The sequence below is a fragment of the Gopherus evgoodei genome, chromosome 5, assembly GCF_007399415.2.
Source record: "Gopherus evgoodei ecotype Sinaloan lineage chromosome 5, rGopEvg1_v1.p, whole genome shotgun sequence".
Classification (NCBI taxonomy): domain Eukaryota; kingdom Metazoa; phylum Chordata; order Testudines; family Testudinidae; genus Gopherus; species Gopherus evgoodei.
The window spans coordinates 127098837-127120414 of NC_044326.1; the positions used below are offsets into that span (position 1 = coordinate 127098837).

General features: G+C 42.8%; 2 protein-coding genes across 3 annotated transcripts in view; one reads left to right on the top strand and one right to left on the bottom strand.

Annotated features, from left to right (window-relative positions):
* Nucleotides 1-278: 278 nt before the first annotated feature.
* COPS4 (COP9 signalosome subunit 4) lies at nucleotides 279-15827 on the bottom strand. Of its 2 annotated transcripts, XM_030565001.1 has the most exons (10): nucleotides 15518-15827; nucleotides 11922-12001; nucleotides 9484-9635; nucleotides 7864-7967; nucleotides 7284-7437; nucleotides 5469-5619; nucleotides 3709-3879; nucleotides 1821-1936; nucleotides 1281-1365; nucleotides 279-767 (listed from the first exon to the last, which is right to left on the bottom strand). In XM_030565001.1, exons 1-10 carry the CDS (start codon nucleotides 15589-15591, stop codon nucleotides 634-636), a joined length of 1221 nt encoding a protein of 406 aa, XP_030420861.1. In that variant the 5' UTR covers nucleotides 15592-15827; the 3' UTR covers nucleotides 279-633. The 2 variants fall into 2 exon arrangements, with proteins under 2 accessions (XP_030420861.1, XP_030420862.1); XM_030565002.1 differs by lacking the exon at nucleotides 11922-12001 and having other exon boundaries at nucleotides 15518-15605.
* A 2430-nt stretch (nucleotides 15828-18257) lies between these two features.
* Nucleotides 18258-21578, top strand: part of LIN54 (lin-54 DREAM MuvB core complex component) — a 61773-nt gene continuing 58452 nt past the window's right edge. Inside the window, exon 1 of the mRNA XM_030565022.1 lies at nucleotides 18258-18290. The gene's annotated coding sequence lies outside the window, so the exon portion shown is untranslated. The remainder of the gene's footprint in view (nucleotides 18291-21578) is intronic.

Here is a 21578-nt window from a genome sequence, read left to right on the forward strand (position 1 = left end):
TTCTTAATAACTACCTAATGCTAGTTCGTCCATGGTATGCTCATTTCACTTGGTTCTTCTGCCAGCCTGCCAGAACATGAGAGAATAAATGCTGATTGATAACTTATTTTCCTGCTCCCTGAATTGTATGAGGATATTTCTTTTCCTGGATGTAGTAGATATCTAAATTGCAAATCCAATACAGAAAACTTGGAAGGCTAGAATTATATTGCATTTTCATACTCGAACTGCTAGTGAGTGAAATACAAGTGATTGTTAAAACAAAGGCCTCAAAGGATAGGTTGATTCTAATTGGCTCATTCCTGCCTTTATTGGAATAACCATAACTCACAGGAACATGGCACTTATATTTTCACAACAACCAATGGAAATGTGAGTCCACAATTTAGTAAACAGTATGTGCAGCACAAATCATCTTGTTAAGATTTTACTTCTTCCTGTATTTTTAAACCACAACTTTCAAAACAGCAAAGCATATTTCTCATGCAGTGATACCATATTGAGTATTCTGACAAAACTTCAGGGTTTTATATAAGACTGTATATACTATAATTTTCAGGTGATCGTTTCATAGTCCTAGTAGATTTCATCTGTACAGCACAGAAGATTACAGTCAAATGACTAAGTATAGGTTTACTGAGCCATCTGAGCTTCCATTGCCTGAGCTGTCCATTCTGGTACTGTCTGACTAATCTTCTCCAGAAGGTTGTTAACTTGGAAACATAGTGACTGAATCTGTTTGTCCCACGTTGGCAGAGCTTCACGCGCTGGGGGGGGAAAAAAATTTTTTTTGCAAAAGCAGACTGATTCTTTCCAATTCTGTTATTTCAACTAAAAGCATTTTTATTGTTGTTTCACTTACTCATGTGACAAAAAAAAGTATTGTCTATTCACCAGGTCTACAATATAGTTATTTCTAAATTTAAAAGAGTAAATAATTAGGTATTGCACCACAAAGTGGAAGTGGAGAACTTCCTACTCATCATGTATTTACAAGACTAACATGATGAAATTATTTTGCAGTCTGATACAACTTTTGTATAGAGTCCATCACACATTCTCTTAAACATTAGAAAAGAGTAAAATATGACTTTGTAAGTAAGACAAGCTGAACTGTTGTTTACAATACAGACTCTGCCATCTGCTGGCAGTAGCAAGTCTGAGCATACTTGCTTGTACAGCAGTAGATCCTCAATTATAAAATACAACTTGCTCGTGTTGCAGAGAACAGCTCAACCAATGTATTTTGAATTGCACCATGAAAAAGGAAAAAACCTTACTTTCAAAATGAACTATTCCATCAATTTGATCGATGAATCCATTCATCCGACCTTCTGTTATCATCTGAGAAGCTATCTTTTCTGCCTGCAAAATAGAAATTAGAGAGACAGATCTGAGAATTATATTAAATTTTGTTTCCAACATATTTATGACACTGCAAAAGAATGCCTGACCTTTACACATCATCCCCGCTAATTTATTGTTTAAGACTATGCACTATTGCCGCCCAACCTCTGGCTCAAAGAGAACCAGATGGACTCCCTTTGGCACCAGGCAATGCTACTGCTTAATCCACTTCTTGTTGCTGAGCCAAGTTAAGTACTCTCCCCATCCCTCAAAATGGGTTAAATGTTTTGCATTTTGGACACATTGGCCCTGTGATTGAAAGACTAGAGGCAGTGCAGAGTACTTTAGCACTGAAACTTGAAAAGCTGAACTGTTTAAAGTTATAACCAAGAATACTTGTTAACATCACTGTTTGCCCAATGGAATTCAGGTCTTACATTCAAAAATTATCACATGGGAAACAAATAAGATACCTTGGCTGCAGGGATCTCTAATAGTGCTCCAAGTTCTTCAAAAGTAATATTGTTGTATAGTTTGCTTGCAGATAACAAGTTGTGTTCAATAACAGCTCTGTCCAAGATACTGGACCCTTAGAGACGGGATAAAATGACACTTCATGGTTAGAGTTCTCAATGGACTTTTTCTTGCACTGTGAGTAAGAAAAATAATTTTGGTAAATGTATATGTACAGAGCATTTAACCATATCTGGTTTCTTTCCAGAACTATTACTCCATACAAAAGTAAATGAGCAGTAAGACCCTAACAATTTACATATCTGTTCAAAGTAAACAACTTAGAAGAACGGCTTTAGTCTCTCTAGCTCAGTTCTAGGACATCCAAGGCTACGTCCAGACTACCCGCCGTATCGGCGGGTTAAAATCGATTGTTCGGGGATCGATATATCGTGTCTAATCTAGATGCAATATATCGATCCCCGAGCGCGCTTATATTGATTCCGGAACTCCATCAACCCTAACGGAGTTCCAGAATCGACAGGGAGAGCCACGAACATCGATCCCACGCGGTGTGGACGGGTGAGTAATCCGATCTTAGATATTCGACTTCGGCTACGTTATTCACGTAGCTGAAGTTGCGTATCTAAGATCGATTTTTCCCCCCCCCGTAGTGTGGACCAGCCCTAAGTGGAGGTAGTCTTGTGGTTAAGGTACTGGACTAGAACTCTGGAGCACGGAATTCATTTTCTGACTCTGATACAGTTTTCATGTATGACCTTAACGTGAGTTAATCTGTGCCTCAGTTCTCACTATCTGAGAAATGGGGATACTGCTGCTCTCCTTTCTTCTGCCTTTTGTCTCAATATTTTAACTCTTTAGGGTAGAGACGGCCTTTTCCTGTTTTGCAGTACCTAGCACCTGATCTTGCTCTACCATAATACAAATAGGTGATAGAATCAGCTATGATCCAGAGAGGGAGAGAGACTGCAACAGTTAAATGAACATCTTAATTAACAAGGATTTTTTTCAGTTTTGGACCAGACAGCATACGCATAGAATGTAGCCAAACAGGAGTTTGGGGTTCAAAAGATGCATACAGCTTATCTGGAAAGAGGAATGTTTTCTAACTTTTCAGTTTGATTTTTTTTCCAAAGTACTTCTTCCTTGCTGTAGGGCAAGAGGTGTCCATAAAGGTAAGGCTTGCCTGGCACATGAAGTATTTCATACTCTTCACTGACTTTGCACTTACCCACTCTAATCTAGAGAACACGCTAATTTGAATGTAAGGCTCAAATGATGTCATTTAGTTTATGTAACATAATTTAGTAAATTCTAGCCTGAACTGTTTTACCAAAAGCCGCAGTGATCAGAGAGTGGATTTGGGAGGTACGAACCTGATGGTTTTTAGATCCATATTATCTGGTAGCAGTTAGGAAAACGAACACTGAGATCTATCAAACTCAGAAAACAAGAGATTTGTATAGATCTGTAGAAAATAGATCATACTGTGAAAAAAAAAAAAAAAACCTGATGGGCACCATTTTACAAATATACTGAAGAACTGGAAAAGCTGAGAGGAGAAGGTCTCAGAAAATGAAGCAAGATTAGAAAAATGAGTTTTATATTCATTAGAAGGGAAGACATTAAAGTACAAATGTACTGAGGAGTATAATCTAATGACGTATGGAAAAGCTGGATTTTAGATAGCTCTTAAGAGATCAACAGGTTAAAACAGATAGGAACTGAATCTAAGATTGAACATAAATACATTTAAGGAGGGTAGAGTTCCAAAGCCAGCCACTTGGAGTACATACACATTTCTATGCATATACTAGGCAAATCTATACTGGATAAATTGTGTGGATATTGAAATACAGCATTACAGTGCTTTAAAGAAGTCTGTACCATCAGCTGTAGTTGCCTTCTGGTGTGGCATGAGCATGGCAGCAAACTCTTGCAGCTGATTCCCTCGGATAATCCTGTCCAGATACATTTTCTCCAAGATCCCGTAGGCTGCAAGCTGCTGACACCTTTCATCCTTGAAAAGAGTGGCTAACATGCGAGAGCGCTGCTGTCCTAGGAGAAATAAGAATCCCACAAAATGATCTCCTTAATAAATTCTGTAAATATCACTTTACTAAAACAGTGCTCATGAGGGAACAATGCTTTGAAACTGTTATGTTCACTCCTATACCGTTTGCAAGGATAGGAGTGTATCACATAGATATTTTCTATAATAGAAAACTGTCAAGGCCTCTAATGTGCCCCTCGTGGTGTCTAGACACCTAGTATTTCATTGGAAACAAAGGATGGGTAGGTCTCCTCATGCAGAATACATGCCTAGTTTAAATAAAGGCCTTAAGAAATGAGCCAATGGTTCCTTTTTCTAAAAATCCTTCCTGCATTTCCCCCTTAGTTTGTCTCCAGGTATACTTTACGATCAGTGACAGAAAAAATTTCCTTAGATAATAACTACTGCAACCTTTTCCAAAGTATTTTTTTTAAACTGCCTAAGCTTTCCCCACTTGCTCGTTCTTTTGTGCATCCAGGTTAAGGGCTTGTCTACATCAGAAAGTTGCAGCGCTGGTGAGGGAGTTACAGCGCTGCAACTTTGAGAGTGTCCACATCTGCAGGGCATCACCAGCGCTGCAACTCCCTGTTTGCAGCGCTGGCCGTACTCCCGTTTTGTCTCGGGTGTAGAGGATCCAGCGCTGGTGATCCAGCGCTGGTAATGCAATGTAGACACTCACCAGCGCTTTTCTTGACCTCCGTGGAAGGAGGAAGCCTCTGGTAATCAAGCTGGTTTCCTTTCCCGGTTTGCTCTCTCGGTCCCGGAGCCAGCCAGCAAACCGCGGGGAAGGAGACCTGCTTGCTCGGGGTTCCGGGACCGAGAGAGCAAACCGGGAACGCCGCGGTTTGCTCTCTCGGTCCCGGAGCCAGCCAGCAAACCGCGGGGAAGGAGACCTGCTTGCTCGGGGTTCCGGGACCGAGAGAGCAAACCGGGAAAGGAAACCAGCTTCGCCGCGGTTTGCTCTCTCGGTCCCGGAACCCCGAGCAAGCAGGTCTCCTTCCCCGCGGTTTGCTGGCTGGCTCCGGGACCGAGAGAGCAAACCGCGGCGTTCCCGGTTTGCTCTCTCGGTCCCGGAACCCCGAGCAAGCAGGTCTCCTTCCCTGCGGTTTGCTGGCTGGCTCCGGGACCGAGAGAGCAAACCGCGGCGAAGCTGGTTTCCTTTCCCGGTTTGCTCTCTCGGTCCCGGAACCCCCCTTGAAGCCGCCCAACAGCGCTGCAGTGTGGCCACATCTAACACCACTTGCAGCGCTGGTTGCTGTAAGTGTGGCCACTCTGCAGCGCTGGCCCTATACAGCTGTACTAATACAGCTGTAACAACCAGCGCTGCAAAATTTTAGATGTAGACATGGCCTAAGATGACTGTAACTTAGGCATGCAGAGAGAAAGATACTCAAAACTCATAGTTATTGGCCTGCTATCAAACCCTCAATTTCTTACCTGTTTTCATACTTCTAGATTCCTCGCTACTACATCTTACAATGATGAGAGCTACACAAAAGGTTATGCTTTATGGGGATCAATTAAAGATTAACAATCTTTTTATATGGAATATAAAAGGCCAGAAATACACAGTAATCTGTGACATTCATTTTACCTGCTGATGCTAGGATAGTACAATGCAAAGCATGCTTCAGTGCCTCTAGTCTCTCACTTTCATGGACTATGCTCTTGTAAGAGAGCTCATTGTACCTTTGGGCAGCTTCAATGAACTTCCTTCTGTAATCAAGAACACGAGCGTAGCACACCTAAAGAGAGAATGTTTCAGTAAGAAAAAAGCTAAGTAGGAAAGTGACCGTACAGTGGAGACATACATTAGCTGCTGTATTACAAAGTGAGAGCATGGCTCCATAAGCATCACTTAAGTCTGCTGAGAACATCATCATCATCTTGGGAAAGTTCTGCAAGAGCTCAAATAACTATTCTTCTGCAGTTAGAGACTTGATATGCTGGCAATCTGTCCTCCAAAGCCTGTTGTGAGATCTCTACAGAAACTGCAGAATCTTAATCTGAAAGTCAAATTCATGAGTGATTACTGAGCATAATTATTTACATAAATTTTCATATAGGATTCCACAGTGCATTACCAATTTAAACAAATATGGAATTCTATATATACACATACTAATACCTGCCTCACAGTAGAGGTGCAGCTAATTCGAAAATGAAATTTCTACCGCCACAGGGCAATGCAATATCACACAACAGTACAGACAGGAAGTGAAGATTAATATATATCCAATAAAAGATGCAGCAGGGATTTAGACAGAGCCAAGTAATTATCCATCTTGTAATTTGGTCAGGACATCCGAGTAACACTAACTCTTAAGTATCATGTACCTTTAATGGGCCAAAGTGATCAGGACCTTGGTTTTATATTTCATCCAACAGATAGGGAATACCAGCAGTTAATATGTAAATACAGTCACTTCATTAATTTAAAACTGTCAGATAGTATAAGCTCAAGTGTTAGATTTTGCAAAACCTATTAAATATTTTTATATAAAACTTCTTTGTGGGCTGGGATAAGTTTACAAAGAGAGAAACATTTCCCTTCAGTGTCTGGATCTCAAACACTGCAGCATTGTGCTACAGCCTAACTACTAAAAATGAAACTGAATATAAACCAGTGGTACATAAAATGTAGTACAAATGTTTCATAACCCCAAGTCTCCCTTTTACTACTAAACAATGACACTTTTGCACTTACAGGATGCACACAGAAATTAATTTTTCCTTGGTGTCTCTTCTTCAGAGTTTAGCATTTCTTTGCTTTTTCAGTCTTCCCTCTCCAATTTCTTTTATAATGCTTATACTCACTCTGTAATTTCATAGCTGTGTAGTTCAAGACTAGTATATTAAAAAATTGTACTTGTAATGTTCTAGAACTATATGCTTTTCTGCACCTATTTGGTACTGTCAGTCTGACCCTAATGCTTTTACCCCATAGCAGAGTAATATTTAGGAGACTAACATTTGCTAGAGGACAAATTGCTCTAGGAGTATATGATTTCTTAAAATAATTCATTTTATTACTTCTCGTTTGGTTTCAGTGATCATCATAAATTTATTTTTTCCTGGATGTTTATTCAAGTGAGTTATTCTTTGTCCTTTCTGTTATCTTGATTCTTCAGATGTAAGCTAGGAATAACATTTTCAAAACTGCTTATGTAGCCTAGAAGTCTAAAGTGACTTAGACATTTGGGAGCTTAGGCTCACATTGACTTTCAATGAGACAAGTCCATTTTGAAAAATCTTTATCACTCTATCCTAAATCTATTTATCAAAAGCTTATATAAAGCTACCAAAAAAACCCAAAAAACCCCCACAACAAAAACCCCATACACCCTACTATAATTCAATATGGTATTCTTTCCCTCGTAGAAGGAAAAACTAAAATAAGTTACACCACCTTATAATGGATCTGTAGCTGTTCATTGGTTGATTCATTCTGAAGCAGCGAAGCTCGGTTAATATAAGCCTCTGCCTGAACTGGGTCATCATCTTCCAGATACAGTCTGGCAATTTTCAGGTAAGTCTCCAGTTTATAATCCACATTGTATTGTCTGTGAAGGAGCAGAAAAATATATAATGTAGAAATCCAGTTGTGTGAGCATTTCAATCTTCCAATCACAAGAGACATTAATCTGGGCAAAGCCTATAGTAACTCCTTTGTGTACATGGAGGAGGAAAGGGATGTACAGGGAAAAGGGGTAGAGAGTGTTTTGAAGTGAAGCTTTATTAATCACATTTGCTAGAAGGATGCTAATGACTAGGTATTCCATATACGTTAGTGCTTTGAAAGCCAAGGAGTATTTTGATACTGCAGAGATTATTTTGAATTTACCTACACAATTGTCACCATGCGACAATACTGAAGATCCAAGGAAATAAGCAGAGAAAAACCAGACATACTTAACTCTAGGGAAGCATTTTAAAAAAAACACAGCAGGATACTCAGCAGGACAAAAGTGTCTAACTACAGTATTTACTTTTGTCCTGTTTCCAAAGGAATCCCCACCAACACTTGTGCTGCATTTCTCCAGTCTTCTTCTTTCTCATAAATTGATGCAAGATGCTGCCTTATAGAAGCAACCTGGAAAAAACAAAAGCATACTATAAAAACTGATCCATATTCCATTAACAATCATACCATCTGCTGCTTCTCATTTATCAATAGTATTTTTCCTGACACGTGATACAGTAGCTTCATGATCAGTAGACTCCTTTCACCTAAAAATCTTTATCAAACACAGACCAGAGTTTTAAAAAATGACTAATGGTTTTGAGTGCTTCAATTTGGCATTCCCAAGTTGAGACACTAAAAAGGGACCTGATTTTTGGAAAGAACTCAGCATCCACCCTCTGAATAATTGGACCCTTTTACAGGTGCTAAGTTACGCTCTCCAAAATTGAGGCACCCCAAATTACTAGCCATTTGTGAAGGTCTGGGCCTAAAAAATTAACCTTTACATAACCCCCCCATGAGGTAGGAATGCACTCATATAACTTGTTCCCAATCTTGAGATTTACAATGTGGGATCAAGGCTTCACAGAGGAATTGTGACAATTAATTGACACATTTGCTTGGTGTGATAGGCTTAATCCATGTACAACCATTGTAACATGGTTAGGCATGTTTAGATAAGCCAGGGTTTCCTCAAACGGGGTCGCCACTTGTGCAGGGAAAGCCCTTGGTGAGCGGGGCCAGTGTGTTTACCTGCCCCGTCCGCAGGTATGGCCGATCGCGGCTCCCACTGGCCACGGATCACTACTCCGGGCCAATGGGAGCTGCTGGAAGTGGCGCGGGCCAAGGGAGAAACGGTGAGATAAGCATTGAGATGAAAGCTGATTAAAATAATAAGAAGGAAACAGATGGAAATGTAAAACAAAGCAAGTGAATGTCTGTTTTTTCCAATTCAAATATTAGATTTTATAATATTTAAATAAATGCTGCTTTTCTACACACACACATACTACCAGCTAATGCTGCTGGGTATCTAGAAAGAAAAAAAATGGGCAGGCTTGACAACACATACTGAACTAAACTCTGTAGCTGACTGATGAGCTGGTATTTCAAGGAAACATTTTCCCTGATAAACTGTTCTCTAAATAAGTTTAGAACTCACTTTTTAATAAATATACATATATAAAAAACCAAATACTGTCTCTTCACATATCCTGCCCAGTGTGTTACTGTTATAAAATGCAGCACAATGAGTTCCAGGCTGCATCTCAGTTGTTTCTCTAATAGCCAGATTATTACCTTGCTCTAGAAAGCCATTTTTAGTAGTGCAGGAACTAAATACTTAACATCCTGATTATGGGACAAATATGGAATTATTTGCACACCCAAAATCCTCATCAAATTCAGCAGGAGTTCTGGGTACACAAGAATGTAAAATTGGACCATGAGTATCAGTGTCCATTTTTTTACTGAAAAACATTAAAACACAATATTTAGGATTAAACACTCTGTTTTGAACTTTAAGACAAATATACTCATCATTAATTTTATTGACTTTAAGACCAGAAGGGATCATTATGATAATTTAATCTGACCTCCTGCATGTTGCAGGACACAGAATCTCAACCACTCAATTCTCTCTTACCTGTTCTTCAAATGAAATTACTCTAGGCTGTATCTTTTCCAAGGTAAAGTGATAGATTTCTTTGGCCGTGCTATCGGGAAGATTTGGGAGATGCGTACAGAAATCTGTCAGCAATTGACGTGAGATCACTAGACTGACATTCTCATTTACCACTAGTTCAAAGACACAATAGAAGGAAGAAATATAGGTCAATGCTTTCGATATCACCAATCCATAGTTAATCAGCAGCTTTAATGGTAATTTTGAATATTCCTGTCTTTTAAGTCATTAACAACAATCTTAATTTTAAGAAAACTAGATTCTACTCTCCAAGAAAGCTACACTGTTTGTTTGCTACATAGCTCACAACAGTTCTCAGGTATGACAAAGGCTAACGTATGATGTCTTTCTATGATTTAGAAAGAACTTTCATTCTAAACTCCTATTTTCAGGTGTGTATGTTATAACTAAGGCTGTGAGTTGGTCACGGAAGTCACAGATTCACTGACCTCCATGATTTATGCAGTGGTTGGTGCGCTCCGCGCAGGGGCAGTTCAGGTAGCCCCTGCGCCAGTCCCACCATCCACTGCTGGGGCAGGCTCAGGCCACTGCCATTCCTACCCTTCCCCCCAGCATCAGAGTTTGGATGTGGGAGGGGGCACCCCAGAAACAGCAACATCCCCTTTGCTCAGCTCCTAGGCTACGTAGCTCCGCCTCCACCTAGCAGCTGAGCCAAAACTCTGCTGCTCGGGGGCGGGGAGGTGCGGAGCCAGGTAAGGAGCTGTCATAACTTTAGTCCCAGATTTGGACCTTAGCGTCCAAAATATGGGGGTTAGCATGAAAACCTCCAAGCTTAGTTACCAGCTTGGACCTGGTACTTGCTGCCACCACCCAAAAAATTAGAGTGTTTTGGGGCACTCTGGTCCCCCTGAAAAACCTTCCCTGGGGACCCCAAGACCCAAATCCCTTGAGTCTCACAACAAAGGGAAATAATCCTTTTTCCCTTCCCCCCCTCCAGGTGCTCCTGGAGAGATACACAGACACAAGCTCTGTGAATCCAAACAGAGTGACTCCCCCTCTCCGTTCCCGGTCCTGGAAACAAAAAGGACTTTCCTATTCCCCCAGAGGGAATGCAAAATCAGGCTAGCCAATTCAACACACACCGATCTCCCCTGATTTCTTCCTCCCACCAATTCCCTGGTGAGTACAGACTCAATTTCCCTGAAGTAAAGAAAAACTCCAACAGGTCTTAAAAGAAAGCTTTATATAAAAAAGAAAGAAAAAATACAAATGGTCTCTCTGTATTAAGATGACGAATACAGGGTCAATTGCTTAAAAGAATATTGAATAAACAGCCTTATTCAAAAAGAATACAAATCAAAGCACTCCAGCACTTATATTCATGCAAATACCAAAGAAAAGAAACCATATAACTTACTATCTGATCTCTTTGTCCTTACACTTAGAAACAGAAGATTAGAAAACAGAACTACTTCTCCAAAGCTCAGAGAAAGCAGGCAGCCAGAAAAAAAAGACTTAGACACAAACTTCCCTCTACCCAGAGTTGAAAAAATCCGGTTTCCTGATTGGTCCTCTGGTCAGGGGCTTCAGGTGAAAGAGACATTAACCCTTAGCTATCTGTTTATGACAGGAGCCTACTGGCCCCACCAACACCTCCCCCACCCCGAAGCAGAAGAGGGGGTCCTGGGCTGTGAACTGCCACCCGCGCCTCCCGTCACCAGCACCTGAGCCATCCTCCTCCAGCACCCCCAGGGTCCCCAGGAGGTCCCTTTCCCCACAAGTTTAGTTACGTGTATTTTTAGTAAAAGCCATGGACAGGTCACGGGCCATGAATTTTTGTTTACTGCCCCTGACCTGTCTGTGACTTTTACTAAAGACACCCGTGACTAAAACATAGCCTTAGTTATAACATCATCTTGGACAAATTAAGACTTCATGCTAAGTTTTATCATGCCTGTTCTCAGTCTGGACAATTGATGAGGGGAAATTTTAGTAAAATTTGTCAGTTCTACGATATCCAAATAAAGGTCTTGAGCATTTTTTCCCTGATACTTTACTTTTTACATGTTAACTCAAAAACTTACCTTTTTTTTTAAACTAATAATCACTTTAGTCCTCAGCAAAGACCATCTATTTTAGGTTTTTATATAGTGTCCATGAGTGTATTCAAGAGCAGTACGACTGGCAGGTTTGGGGGAGGGGAAAAAAATCTACTTTACAAAACAAGGTTACAGTCATTTTAAAGTCTGTTTTCTATTAATGTTTTAACATGTGATGATTGGTGCTCCAAGCAGACTCAGACGCATGACTGAATATGCAGAGAGCATCAAACATTCACATAGCCTAATCTATATTTATCTGAATGTGCAATCCCACATGCATCAAGTCTTCAGTCAACAATGCATAAACAAAACAAGTACTATTCCAGACACACTTACTTGCTTCTACAAAAGCTTTCAAGGCTTCTAGTTGTTCCACCCCTGATAGCTGAATTGCTTTTTCCAATATCTGACGATATCTGTCCAAAACGTTCACAATTAATATTTTGTTAATTTTGTTTATTTTTATTATTATTTTTCATTTTATTATTATTATTTGTTTATTTTGATGCCTACCCTTTAGTTTAGATTGTTTCTCTTATACTCTCTATTAAAGTTGCTATATTTCTTTAGGTTGGGGTTTTCAAGAAAGCCTAAAGGCTAGGTGCCCAAAGCCCAGTGAGGTTCAGTGCCTGGTTCCTTTGAAAACCCCAGCCCAAATCCTCCAAGATTTGTATTTACATACTGTGAACTGTAACGTATGTAGTTGTGTGCAGGTTAGAGCACCCCTCCTTAAGTCTGATAAACAGGCATAATGCCTTAGTATTGTCATAGGGAAGGGGTACCAGAAGAGTACACAAAATGAGATTACATATGTTAAGTCTCATCCTCCCTGATTGAACTGACCTCGTTATCTCTAGCTTGCTTGCTAGCACACATATATATACCTGCCCCTGGATATTTCCATTACATGCATCTGAGGAAGTGGGTATTCACCCATGAAAGCTCATGCTCCAAAACGTCTGTTAGTCTATAAGGTGCCACAGGATTCTTTGCTGCTTATGTTAAGTCTGTCATGCTCTGGGGCCAGAGGATCAAAAATGCTGGATTCAGGGAGGACAAGAGATACTGGTGGGAGGAGGAAGCATTACAGAATGGAGATTGAAATGACACCACCAAAGACCAGGAGAGAAAATTTTGTTTGTTTCAAACATGTATTACATAGTAAGCATCAAAATATTGTAGGTTTTATCAACAAACAATAACTACTGCAGCTTTGATCTCATGGCTTAAGTGGTCATTATACCCATAAGTAGAACCATAGCCTTAGTGGTACAGTAATATATAAAGAGATACCATCACTTTAAAGTCCCTTTTCCATGTTAATTTTTTAAGACTACTATTGTTACAAGTATCAGAGGGGTAGCCATGCTAGTCTGGATCTGTAAAAGCAGCAAAGAGTCCTGTGGCACCTTATAGACTAATAGACGTATTGGAGCATGAGCTTTTGTGGGTGAATACCCACTTCGTTGGATGCAAGATTGAGGCAATGTTGTCCAGTATATAGAGCTCCTGCTTCCTGGTCCAGTGCCCTGTGTTCTGTTACTTTACCTGTCCTCTAACATTGGGTGAGTCACTTAATCTTTCTGTGCCTCTGTTTCTCCTCCTCCTGTTTTTTTTGTCTATTTATATTGTAAGCTCTTTGGGATAGGGCCAGTATCTTACAATGGATTTGTGCAGCATTCTAGTACAGAGGTTTCAACCTTTTTTACATTTGTGGACCCCTACAAATTTTGAATGAAGGCACAGATCCCTTTGGAAATCTTAGTCTGCAGACACCCAGAGGTCCATGAACCACAGGATGAAAACCATCATGGTAGCACAATGGGTCTCCCATTCTGGTTTGGACTGGTGGGCTCTACAGTGATACAAAAAACCCAAACCCATATAATAATAAAGATTTAAAAAGAGATCAGAACCACCCACATTTTTCAGTTTTGTGCATTTGACAGCAATCCATGCATAGTCAGATTTACTGTTTTTTTTGATGATCAGTTAGTTATGTTTCCTCTCTCATGCACTGCTTCAGAGGGAACTCTTCTCTATGTGCTTCCCTGGCTCTGCACGTGGATATTTAGCAGCAACAATGCTGAAACTTGAAATTTAAGAGGTATCTGGCAGGCATGTGTAGAATATTTGGTGGTAGTGTACTGAGGCTTTCCTAAGATAGTCTGCTGCACAGAAGCAGCGGTGCAGAAAATACATGATTTTTTAAAAAAGGAATTAAAAAGAAGAGTCAGGACATGATTTAAAGGATGATATATTATTTAAAAGACATTCTTAAATCAAGATTGGATGCCTTTTTGATACATATGCTCTAGTTCAACAGAAAGCTATGAGCGTCATACAGGAATTACTTAGTGAAATTTGATGGCCTATGTTATTCAGGTCAGACTACGTGATCATATGGTTCCTTTTGTCTTCAAGAATGGCCGTAACTTGGTCAGACCAAAGGTCCATCTAGCCCAGTATCCTGTCTACCGATAGTGGCCAATACCAGGTGCCGCAGAGGGAGTGAACCTAATAGATAATGATCAAGTGATCTCTCTCCTGCCATCCATCACCACCCTCTGACAAACAGAGGCTATAGGGACACCATTCCTTACCCATCCTGGCTAATAGCCCTTAATGGACCTAACCTCTCTTAATTTATCCAGTTCTCTTTTAAACCCTGTTATAGTCCTAGCCTTCACAATCTCCTCGGGCAAGGAGTTCCACAAGTTGACTGTGCTGTGTGAAGAAGACTTTAAAGTCTAAGACTATCAGAAAACTATTTTTAAACACTGAATTTTCTGAAATTAACTAATTTGACAATGTACATCAACACAAACCCGAACAGTTGATTATAGTTAGGAAGAACAGATCTTATGGGAAATAAATTATGGGAGATATTTAAACTTATGTGATTTGACATGTCAGCAACCAAAACAGAAGCTGTACTGTGTTTTAGCACTAGTATATTTTTGTATAGTCTCACTATCAGAGTTTTCACTTTGCACTGTCATTCAAGTAACAGCAGTTTAAAATCACATATTTTTACTAAATAAAGTTTCTGCACAGTCCAATCATGTGTTTTCCAGGTCAAATTCAAGTATCAAGGACAGATCAGGAGTTTGATTGCCTGAAACCCCAAACCAGTCTGACATACAGTGCTTGAAATTTTAATATGAGCCCAAAGCTGTAACATTAATAAGATCTTTAACACAGAGCTGAGGTCTTGTTTGCACTGACCCCGGAAGTCTTGACAGCACTTTTTTTGGCCATTTTACAAAGGGAGTTAAAAGTAGTCCCAAGTTCTCACCTGCCCCTTAATCCTCCTTACAAATTATTGTGATTTAATATTCATGTTTCCATAACTGTAGACCCAGAAGAAGAACATGCAAAGTGACTGAGCAGGGAAAACGGTTTGACAGACTGTGCACAAATTGCAGCCAAAAATGCACAAGATAGCCCCGGGGCTTCTCCAGTTTGTCAGTTACAGATTGTGGGTAAAGGCCGAAGCAAGACACTCATCCTTGTCCTTAAGCACCTGTTTAAACCTCCTTCCCCTCCCACCTCAGCTGTCAGTGCAGCCTCCTCTACTCTGTGTCCCTCTCCTGAACCTCACACCCCTCCTGATCCCCTTTCCCCACCTCCTCTACCCCCCGCCTCCCGATCCCTTCTCCTCACAGCCCCTCCTGATCCCCTTTCCCCTCCACCTCCCTCTCCTCACAGCCCCTCCTGATCCCCTTTCCCCTCCTCCTCTACCCCCCGCCTCCCGATCCCCTCTCCTCACAGCCCCTCCCAATCCCCTCTCCCCACCTCCTGTACCGGCAGCCGCCCTCCCCAGTCCCGATTTCCTCTCCCACAGCCCCAGTGCCTCTCCTGCCCCGCTCAGCCCCAGCCCCGCCCCCCGCGATTTGGCCTCGGCCACGGGCCGGCCGGCCGTCACTCACTTCCCCGCCAGGTCCTTGTGAGAGCCGCTGGAATTCATTAGCTGGGCCAGCTCCTGCCTCACCACAGCCGCCATCTTCCTCCACCCCGACAGACAAGGAGGAGACGCAGTCCTCCAGCTACCGGCGAGAGGGAACCCACCTCTTCCCTTTGTATCATAGAGGAGCAACGGCTAGAATGGCCCCTGGCCTGGGAAAAGGGTCACATGACCCCTTCCCTTCTCCCGAACGCTGCCTGCTTCCAGCCAGATGCAGCCTCTCTGGGGGGTGGGGGACGTCAATGGCGGGGCCTGCCGCTGAGGCGGGAGTGGGTTTGCACACTGACTACACCAGAGGAGGCAGCAGAGCCGCTACCTGGGAGGGGACCGTCAGCCCCGTTCTCTCTCTCCGGGTCCACGACTGCTGGTTCTGAGCTGTTATTTCCCCCCCGGCCCCAACCCATTTGGCGAGGGGGCCAGTCCGAGACTTGCACTCCCTGGTTCAGACGCTGGGCCTGGAAAAGCAGGGTCTCCTGTCTGATGCACTCATATGGACCGGGGGGGGAAGGGGCGAGGGAGTGAGTTGTCTCGTTCCCATGGGGTCGCTCTGCCAGAAAAGGAAGGACGCAGGGCTAGGGACTGATTAATGGAACGTGTATAGTAGCTCTGTTTCCTTCCAAACTGTTTTGCTGGTCAGCTCTATTTCAACGGTGTTAATAACCTGTCTATCATACAAATGTTATCAGAAGATTTCAGACAGTGCAGTATTTATTTTCCTTTTCTATTTTTTTGTATAGAGTTTATGATAGATGGAAAAGCAGACAATCATACTTTCCCTATTTTTATGATTACCAGATAGCAACTGTGAAAAAACAGGGCAGGGGGTGGGAGGTAATAGGGGCCTATATAAGAAAAAGTCCCCAAAAATGGGTCTGTCCCTTTAAAAACAGGACATCTAGTCACTCTACCTATTTTACCAATGTATAATTGAGGTTCAGTGATGTGTATGTCAGAAGAGCTAAGCACCCACCTCTCCACTTATTTTAAGAGAAGTGGAGTGCTGGGTGCTCCATTTACTTAAATGGGTGGCAACACTTATGCCGGGGGCTGGCCACGGATAGTTGTTTTCAGGGTTGGACTTCAGCTAGGATCACGAAAATAGATAAGGAAGTTTTTTTTTTTTATTCATGCGCTAACACTGACATTTGAGTTGCAAACACTGCAGAGAAATGTTTCAATGAAGACAAAAACAATATGTCAATTAGGTTAAATCATTTCAGTTAGGATTTCATTACATTTTAAATGTATACAGTTAGACACTTAAAACTGAGGAAATGTCAAGGTTGCACAATCTTAACCATTTCCCTCTCCAGTACAATAATGACATGGTCATATACAATTTATAAAATAATATATCGTACTTTCCTCTGTAACCTTTAATGTGTATTTTGTGTGGTGTACAGTGAAAGATGCTCCACAGCAGCCATTTCACATTTTCCCCTGGGTGTGTATGTACATATAGTTTCATGGTCTCTTTGTCAGTTAAATGCAGATCATATGAGCATGAAAAAGTATTGCTCCTGGTTCCAGTCTTCTCAATTAACTCTCCAATTTTCTCACTCGTGCTTTACTGTGGAAATTTCTAGGGTGTGGAGGTGGAAAGCCACTCGTCTCAAAGCTGTGGAGCAAGGTAAATTGTGCTATAGCATATTTAGCAAATCACAATGCAAATGACAGAGAAGTAAACAGAGGAGGAGAGAAAAATGCATCCACTGTGTTATAAGTTATTGAATGTTTAGAGTGGTGAGGAAAATTCCCTTGTTTGCCCACACCCTACAAATACATTAAGTGGAGAGTATCTGTGATACAGAAGCTGGGCAGAATAAGTACATTTCCCCTGCAAGAGGGTGTAGGCCCATGAAAAAAATGGCATAGCAATAGGGTACCTCGCACTTGCCTAACACCTTTCATCCAAGGAGTATCATCTTACAAAGTGCTTTCAAAGCTGTTGCCCCATTTTATAGGTGCAGAACTACTTTTTTTTTTGAACAATGTCTTAAACAACAAGGAGTCTGGTGGCATCTTAAAGACTAACAGATTTATTTGGGCATAACCTTTCATAGGTAAAAAACCCACTTCTTCAGATCCTTGTTGTTTTTGTGGATACAGACTAACACAGGTACGCCCTGATACTTGACTTAAACAGCTCCTCTTCCTAACTATGGTATCAGCGATGACAGCAGTATAGCAGGGCGGAGGGGTGCGGTTCAGCAGTGCCCAGCAGCCTGCCAGGAGCAGAGGTGACCGGAGAGCTTGCCCTACAATGCGTCATCACTGCCAGGCCTCTCCCAGCTGTTCTTCAACTCAGTGAGACGCCGGCTGCACAAGTTGCGGCACTATCCACACGCACAGCCAAGCTCCTCCCAGCCCGGCCCTGCTCTGCCCCTTGCTCCCCTCCCGCGCTGCGCGGTCGCAAGCCCCGCTTTGGGGTGCAGCGGGACGTGCTGTGGTCACGCACCCGGAAGCGCCCTGTGCCGCGGCAGGAAGGAAGCGCCAGGCATGCGGAGGGGAGGAGGAGGAGTTGCGCTCGCGCGCTCGCTGGGTGACGCGAAGTCGGTTGCCAGGGTGTCGCTCCGCATTATTATGGGATGTGGCGGTGGAATGGCGCTGGGCGCGTGATTTTGAACAAACACGGAACCTGTCCCTGGTGCTGCCGCTGCTGAGAGCGGAGCGCGAGCCCAGTGGGGAGGAGGGGGCAGCCGCGGCGCGAGCCCGGGGGAGGGGGGAGCGCGAGCCCGGTGAGTGTGAGCGCGGGGGGCCCCTGCGGGGTGGGGGGAGAAGGGAGGGAGCACCAGCCGGAGGGGGAGCCCAGCGTGTCGCCCTTCCTAGCGCCGCCCATGCGCCCTCGGCCGCATCCCCGGGGCCACCCACCCCGCGGGCTGCCGGGCACCAGCAGGGACAGGCCGGGGGGCTCCCCGCCGCAGCGCCGGGGCCGATCCCCGGACGGCAGCGCGGTGCGGGCAGCCCCCTGTCAGCGGGCGGCCCAGGCCCGGTCAGCGCCACCGCCCAGCCCTGCGCCGCCTCTCCTGGCACCTCAGCGCCTCGGGCCCGGCACCTGCCAGCGGGCAGCGGCTGGTGCAGCCCCCCGGCCCCTGCCTGGGCTCGATGGGCTGCTTCCTTGCGGGGATCGGGGCGAAGCGACACCGAGAGGCTGGCGGGGTCACCGCTCCCCCGCTGCCCGCCTCTGACCCGGCTGCGTTGGCAGGGGAGGCTGCTGGCCCCCTTCGGCGGGTTGGTGGCCACTGGGGCTTTTGTGGCGTGTGCCGTGGTGTGGGTTTATTTACTCTTTGTCCTTTTGTCTGTGTAAATAAACAGTATCCAGAGACACAGCAGGTTCTGAAAGCGACAAATAAAATCATTTGATGTGTGACTGTTTAATTGTTATGACAAATATCTTGGCATTTTATAGTAACTTGTATAATAACTAATAGCTTTCTTTATGTGGCTCTGTTAACCACAGAAAATGTTAAGGGATTCAGGAGTTCAAAAGACCTGAGATTCACTGTGGCATGGTTTTTTGGAGCAAAGATCAAAAGGAGAGATAAGCAGGACTAACAGTTTGGGGCTTTATTACATCAATCTCTTCTTAAAGAAAAATAATCAAATCCATAAATGTACATGGGATTTTCACTTCCCCTGGGTATCTCAATGTATAAATAAGGATGTTTATACATGGGGCAGTGTAGAGTAGAAATGAATAATGAATCATTGCAAAAGTTCATTTTAGATATGCATCTCTGAAGTGCACAATGGTATGCTACATCTCAAAATTGCCAGCTCCTTTATTATGCTAGTTTTTTTCTAATTTGAGTATAGTAAAACCAATGGCAACACTATATGGGAAGGTGAATCTATAGACTTGTTTTTTAGATAATGGCTGAAAGTAGGTCAGATTTATAAGTGGAAATTAAATAGGTAAATTCAGGGGCCTGCCTGAAACCGGTGTATCTGACAACACCCTCCTACCGAAGAGGGGAGGAGGTTCTCTGCTCATTCAGTGTTGAAGCCCTGATAATATTCCTTCACCTTTGTATGGTTTGGGGACCCTTTGCAGAGGGGGAATAACGGAGCATTCCTTCTTTGGGGTTGAGTATTCTTCCCCATAGTACCATTATATTTGCCTTAATTTCTGAAGTATTGATAATTTGGCTGTTTAGTTTTCCTTTGAGTTGTAACTTTGTCTAGGAGTTCTGTGCCAGTTTTATAGTTTCTGGCATTCTCCTCCCCATACCCCTAAAAGAAGAAAATATAAACCAGTTGGAATCAGATGCAACAGTACTTGTGTCGCTTCTCATGCTCCATGACTACCATATGTTGGGTTGTGAAGGAAATTTTCCTGACTCAGATTATCAGTGACCTTGTAGATCTTTCACCTTCTGCTAAAGTATGAGGTACAGGTCACTTGATCCAAATTATCTGGCTATATCTCACTTAATCAGTTCCCTGCCATTGTAGGTGCCTTGAGCAGTGGTGCACCGCAATCCCTCTTATTCTGTGCCTGTGTTACATACATTTAGGCTTTGTCTACACTACAGAATTAAGTCAACCTAAGGTCAAAATACAGCAACAACAGTAATTACTGTGGTGGTTCCTGTCCAGAGTATGCCCCCTCTGTCAGTGGTGTGCATCCTCACCAGGAGCACTTCCACTGACAACTTTGTGGGGCATTGCTAGAGCCCTCAACCCCTGGCTGAGAGCTAACAGGCAATGAAAGTAATGTAACGTCTACACAGAAACTGTGTTGCCCTACCTGCATCGATCTAAGCTCTACTGTACGCTGTAATATTTTGGTCTAATTTGGGTTGTTTGGTTTAGTGCAGGAGTAGACAACCTATGGCATGGGTGCCGAAGGCAGCACGCGAGCTGATTTTCAGTGGCACTCACACTGCTCTGGTCCCCTGGTCCGGGGAGCTCTGCATTTTAATTTAGTTTTAAATGAAGCTTCTTAAACATTTTAAAAACCTTATTTACTTTACGTACAACAGTAGTTTAGTTATATATTATAGACTTATAGAAAGAGACCATCTAAAAATGTTAAAATGTATTACTGGCACGCAAAACCTTAAATTAGGGTGGATAAATGAAGACTCTGCACACCACTTCCGAAAGGTTGCCAACACCTGGTTTAATGTGTGGGTAGCCTATGATATAAAGGTTAGACTAGGTGATTTGATGGTTCCTTATGGGCTTAAACTCTATGACTTTGAAGGATCTTGTATGTTGGTGACTAGTCTGAAATACCTTTAGGGGCAGTCCTAGGATTCTTGGCCTGAGAGTAATTAATTTTTTGTTTTTATTTTCATACTTCTTGTGCTCTAACATTTGCTTTATTACAATAATATTTTATAGGCTTTTTTTTCATAAGACTGATATTTCCTGATACATTTTATAAAATGGCCTTGGCGCTGATGTTTTAGAAATGTTGAATGGAAAAAACAAAACAGGTAGTTGGATGCCATGGTACAGTAGCCTAGTGTCAGAAGGGCCACTTTCTGTTACTTTGTACTTCCTTACAGTCATCTAGAATGTAACTTTTGGGGAGGGATCTTAATTTAATCTGCTGTGAAGTTTTCAAAATGAAAAAACCCCCCTCAAATATAACCTGCAGTAAAATATTTCCCCTTTCCCTAAGTGTCAAAATATTTGCCTGAGCTCTTCTCTTTTCCTGCCATCTTTGTATTTTTGTCATAAGGTATGAGTGTATATGTTGGCCAAGGTGACACCAGCTTGGTTCTCTGAGTCACAGGTGCTACAAAAGGTTCAGGTTGAAGCTTGTTGTTTAGGAACTCATGTAGCTGACAGCAGCAAGGCATGCAGCTGTCTCGCGGTCTGCGTGGACAGCGGCTTGTGTTCTTGCTTTTGTGCTAGTTGCAGGGGTCGCATCCGTGTAATAACTTGTATTTCTGAAACTCCTGCCTCTTCCCCTTCCCCCTTTTGGTGTCTGTCACTCACTTCCTTGTCACTCATGAGCAACTCTCCTCCCTTCTCCCTGGGAGGGGGGCGGGATATTGGGGGGGTTAGAGGGA

Excerpts from the sequence above, each read along its gene's own strand:
- COPS4 (XM_030565001.1), bottom strand. The coding sequence starts at position 15,591 with ATGGCGGCTGTGGTGAGGCAGGAGCTGGCCCAGCTAATGAATTCCAGC. Across the intron at positions 3,880-5,468 it reads TACTATCCTAGCATCAGCAG|GACAGCAGCGCTCTCGCATG; the intron begins GTAAAATGAATG and ends TATTTCTCCTAG. Across the intron at positions 768-1,280 it reads TGGAATAGTTCATTTTGAAA|CGCGTGAAGCTCTGCCAACG; the intron begins GTAAGGTTTTTT and ends TTCCCCCCCCAG.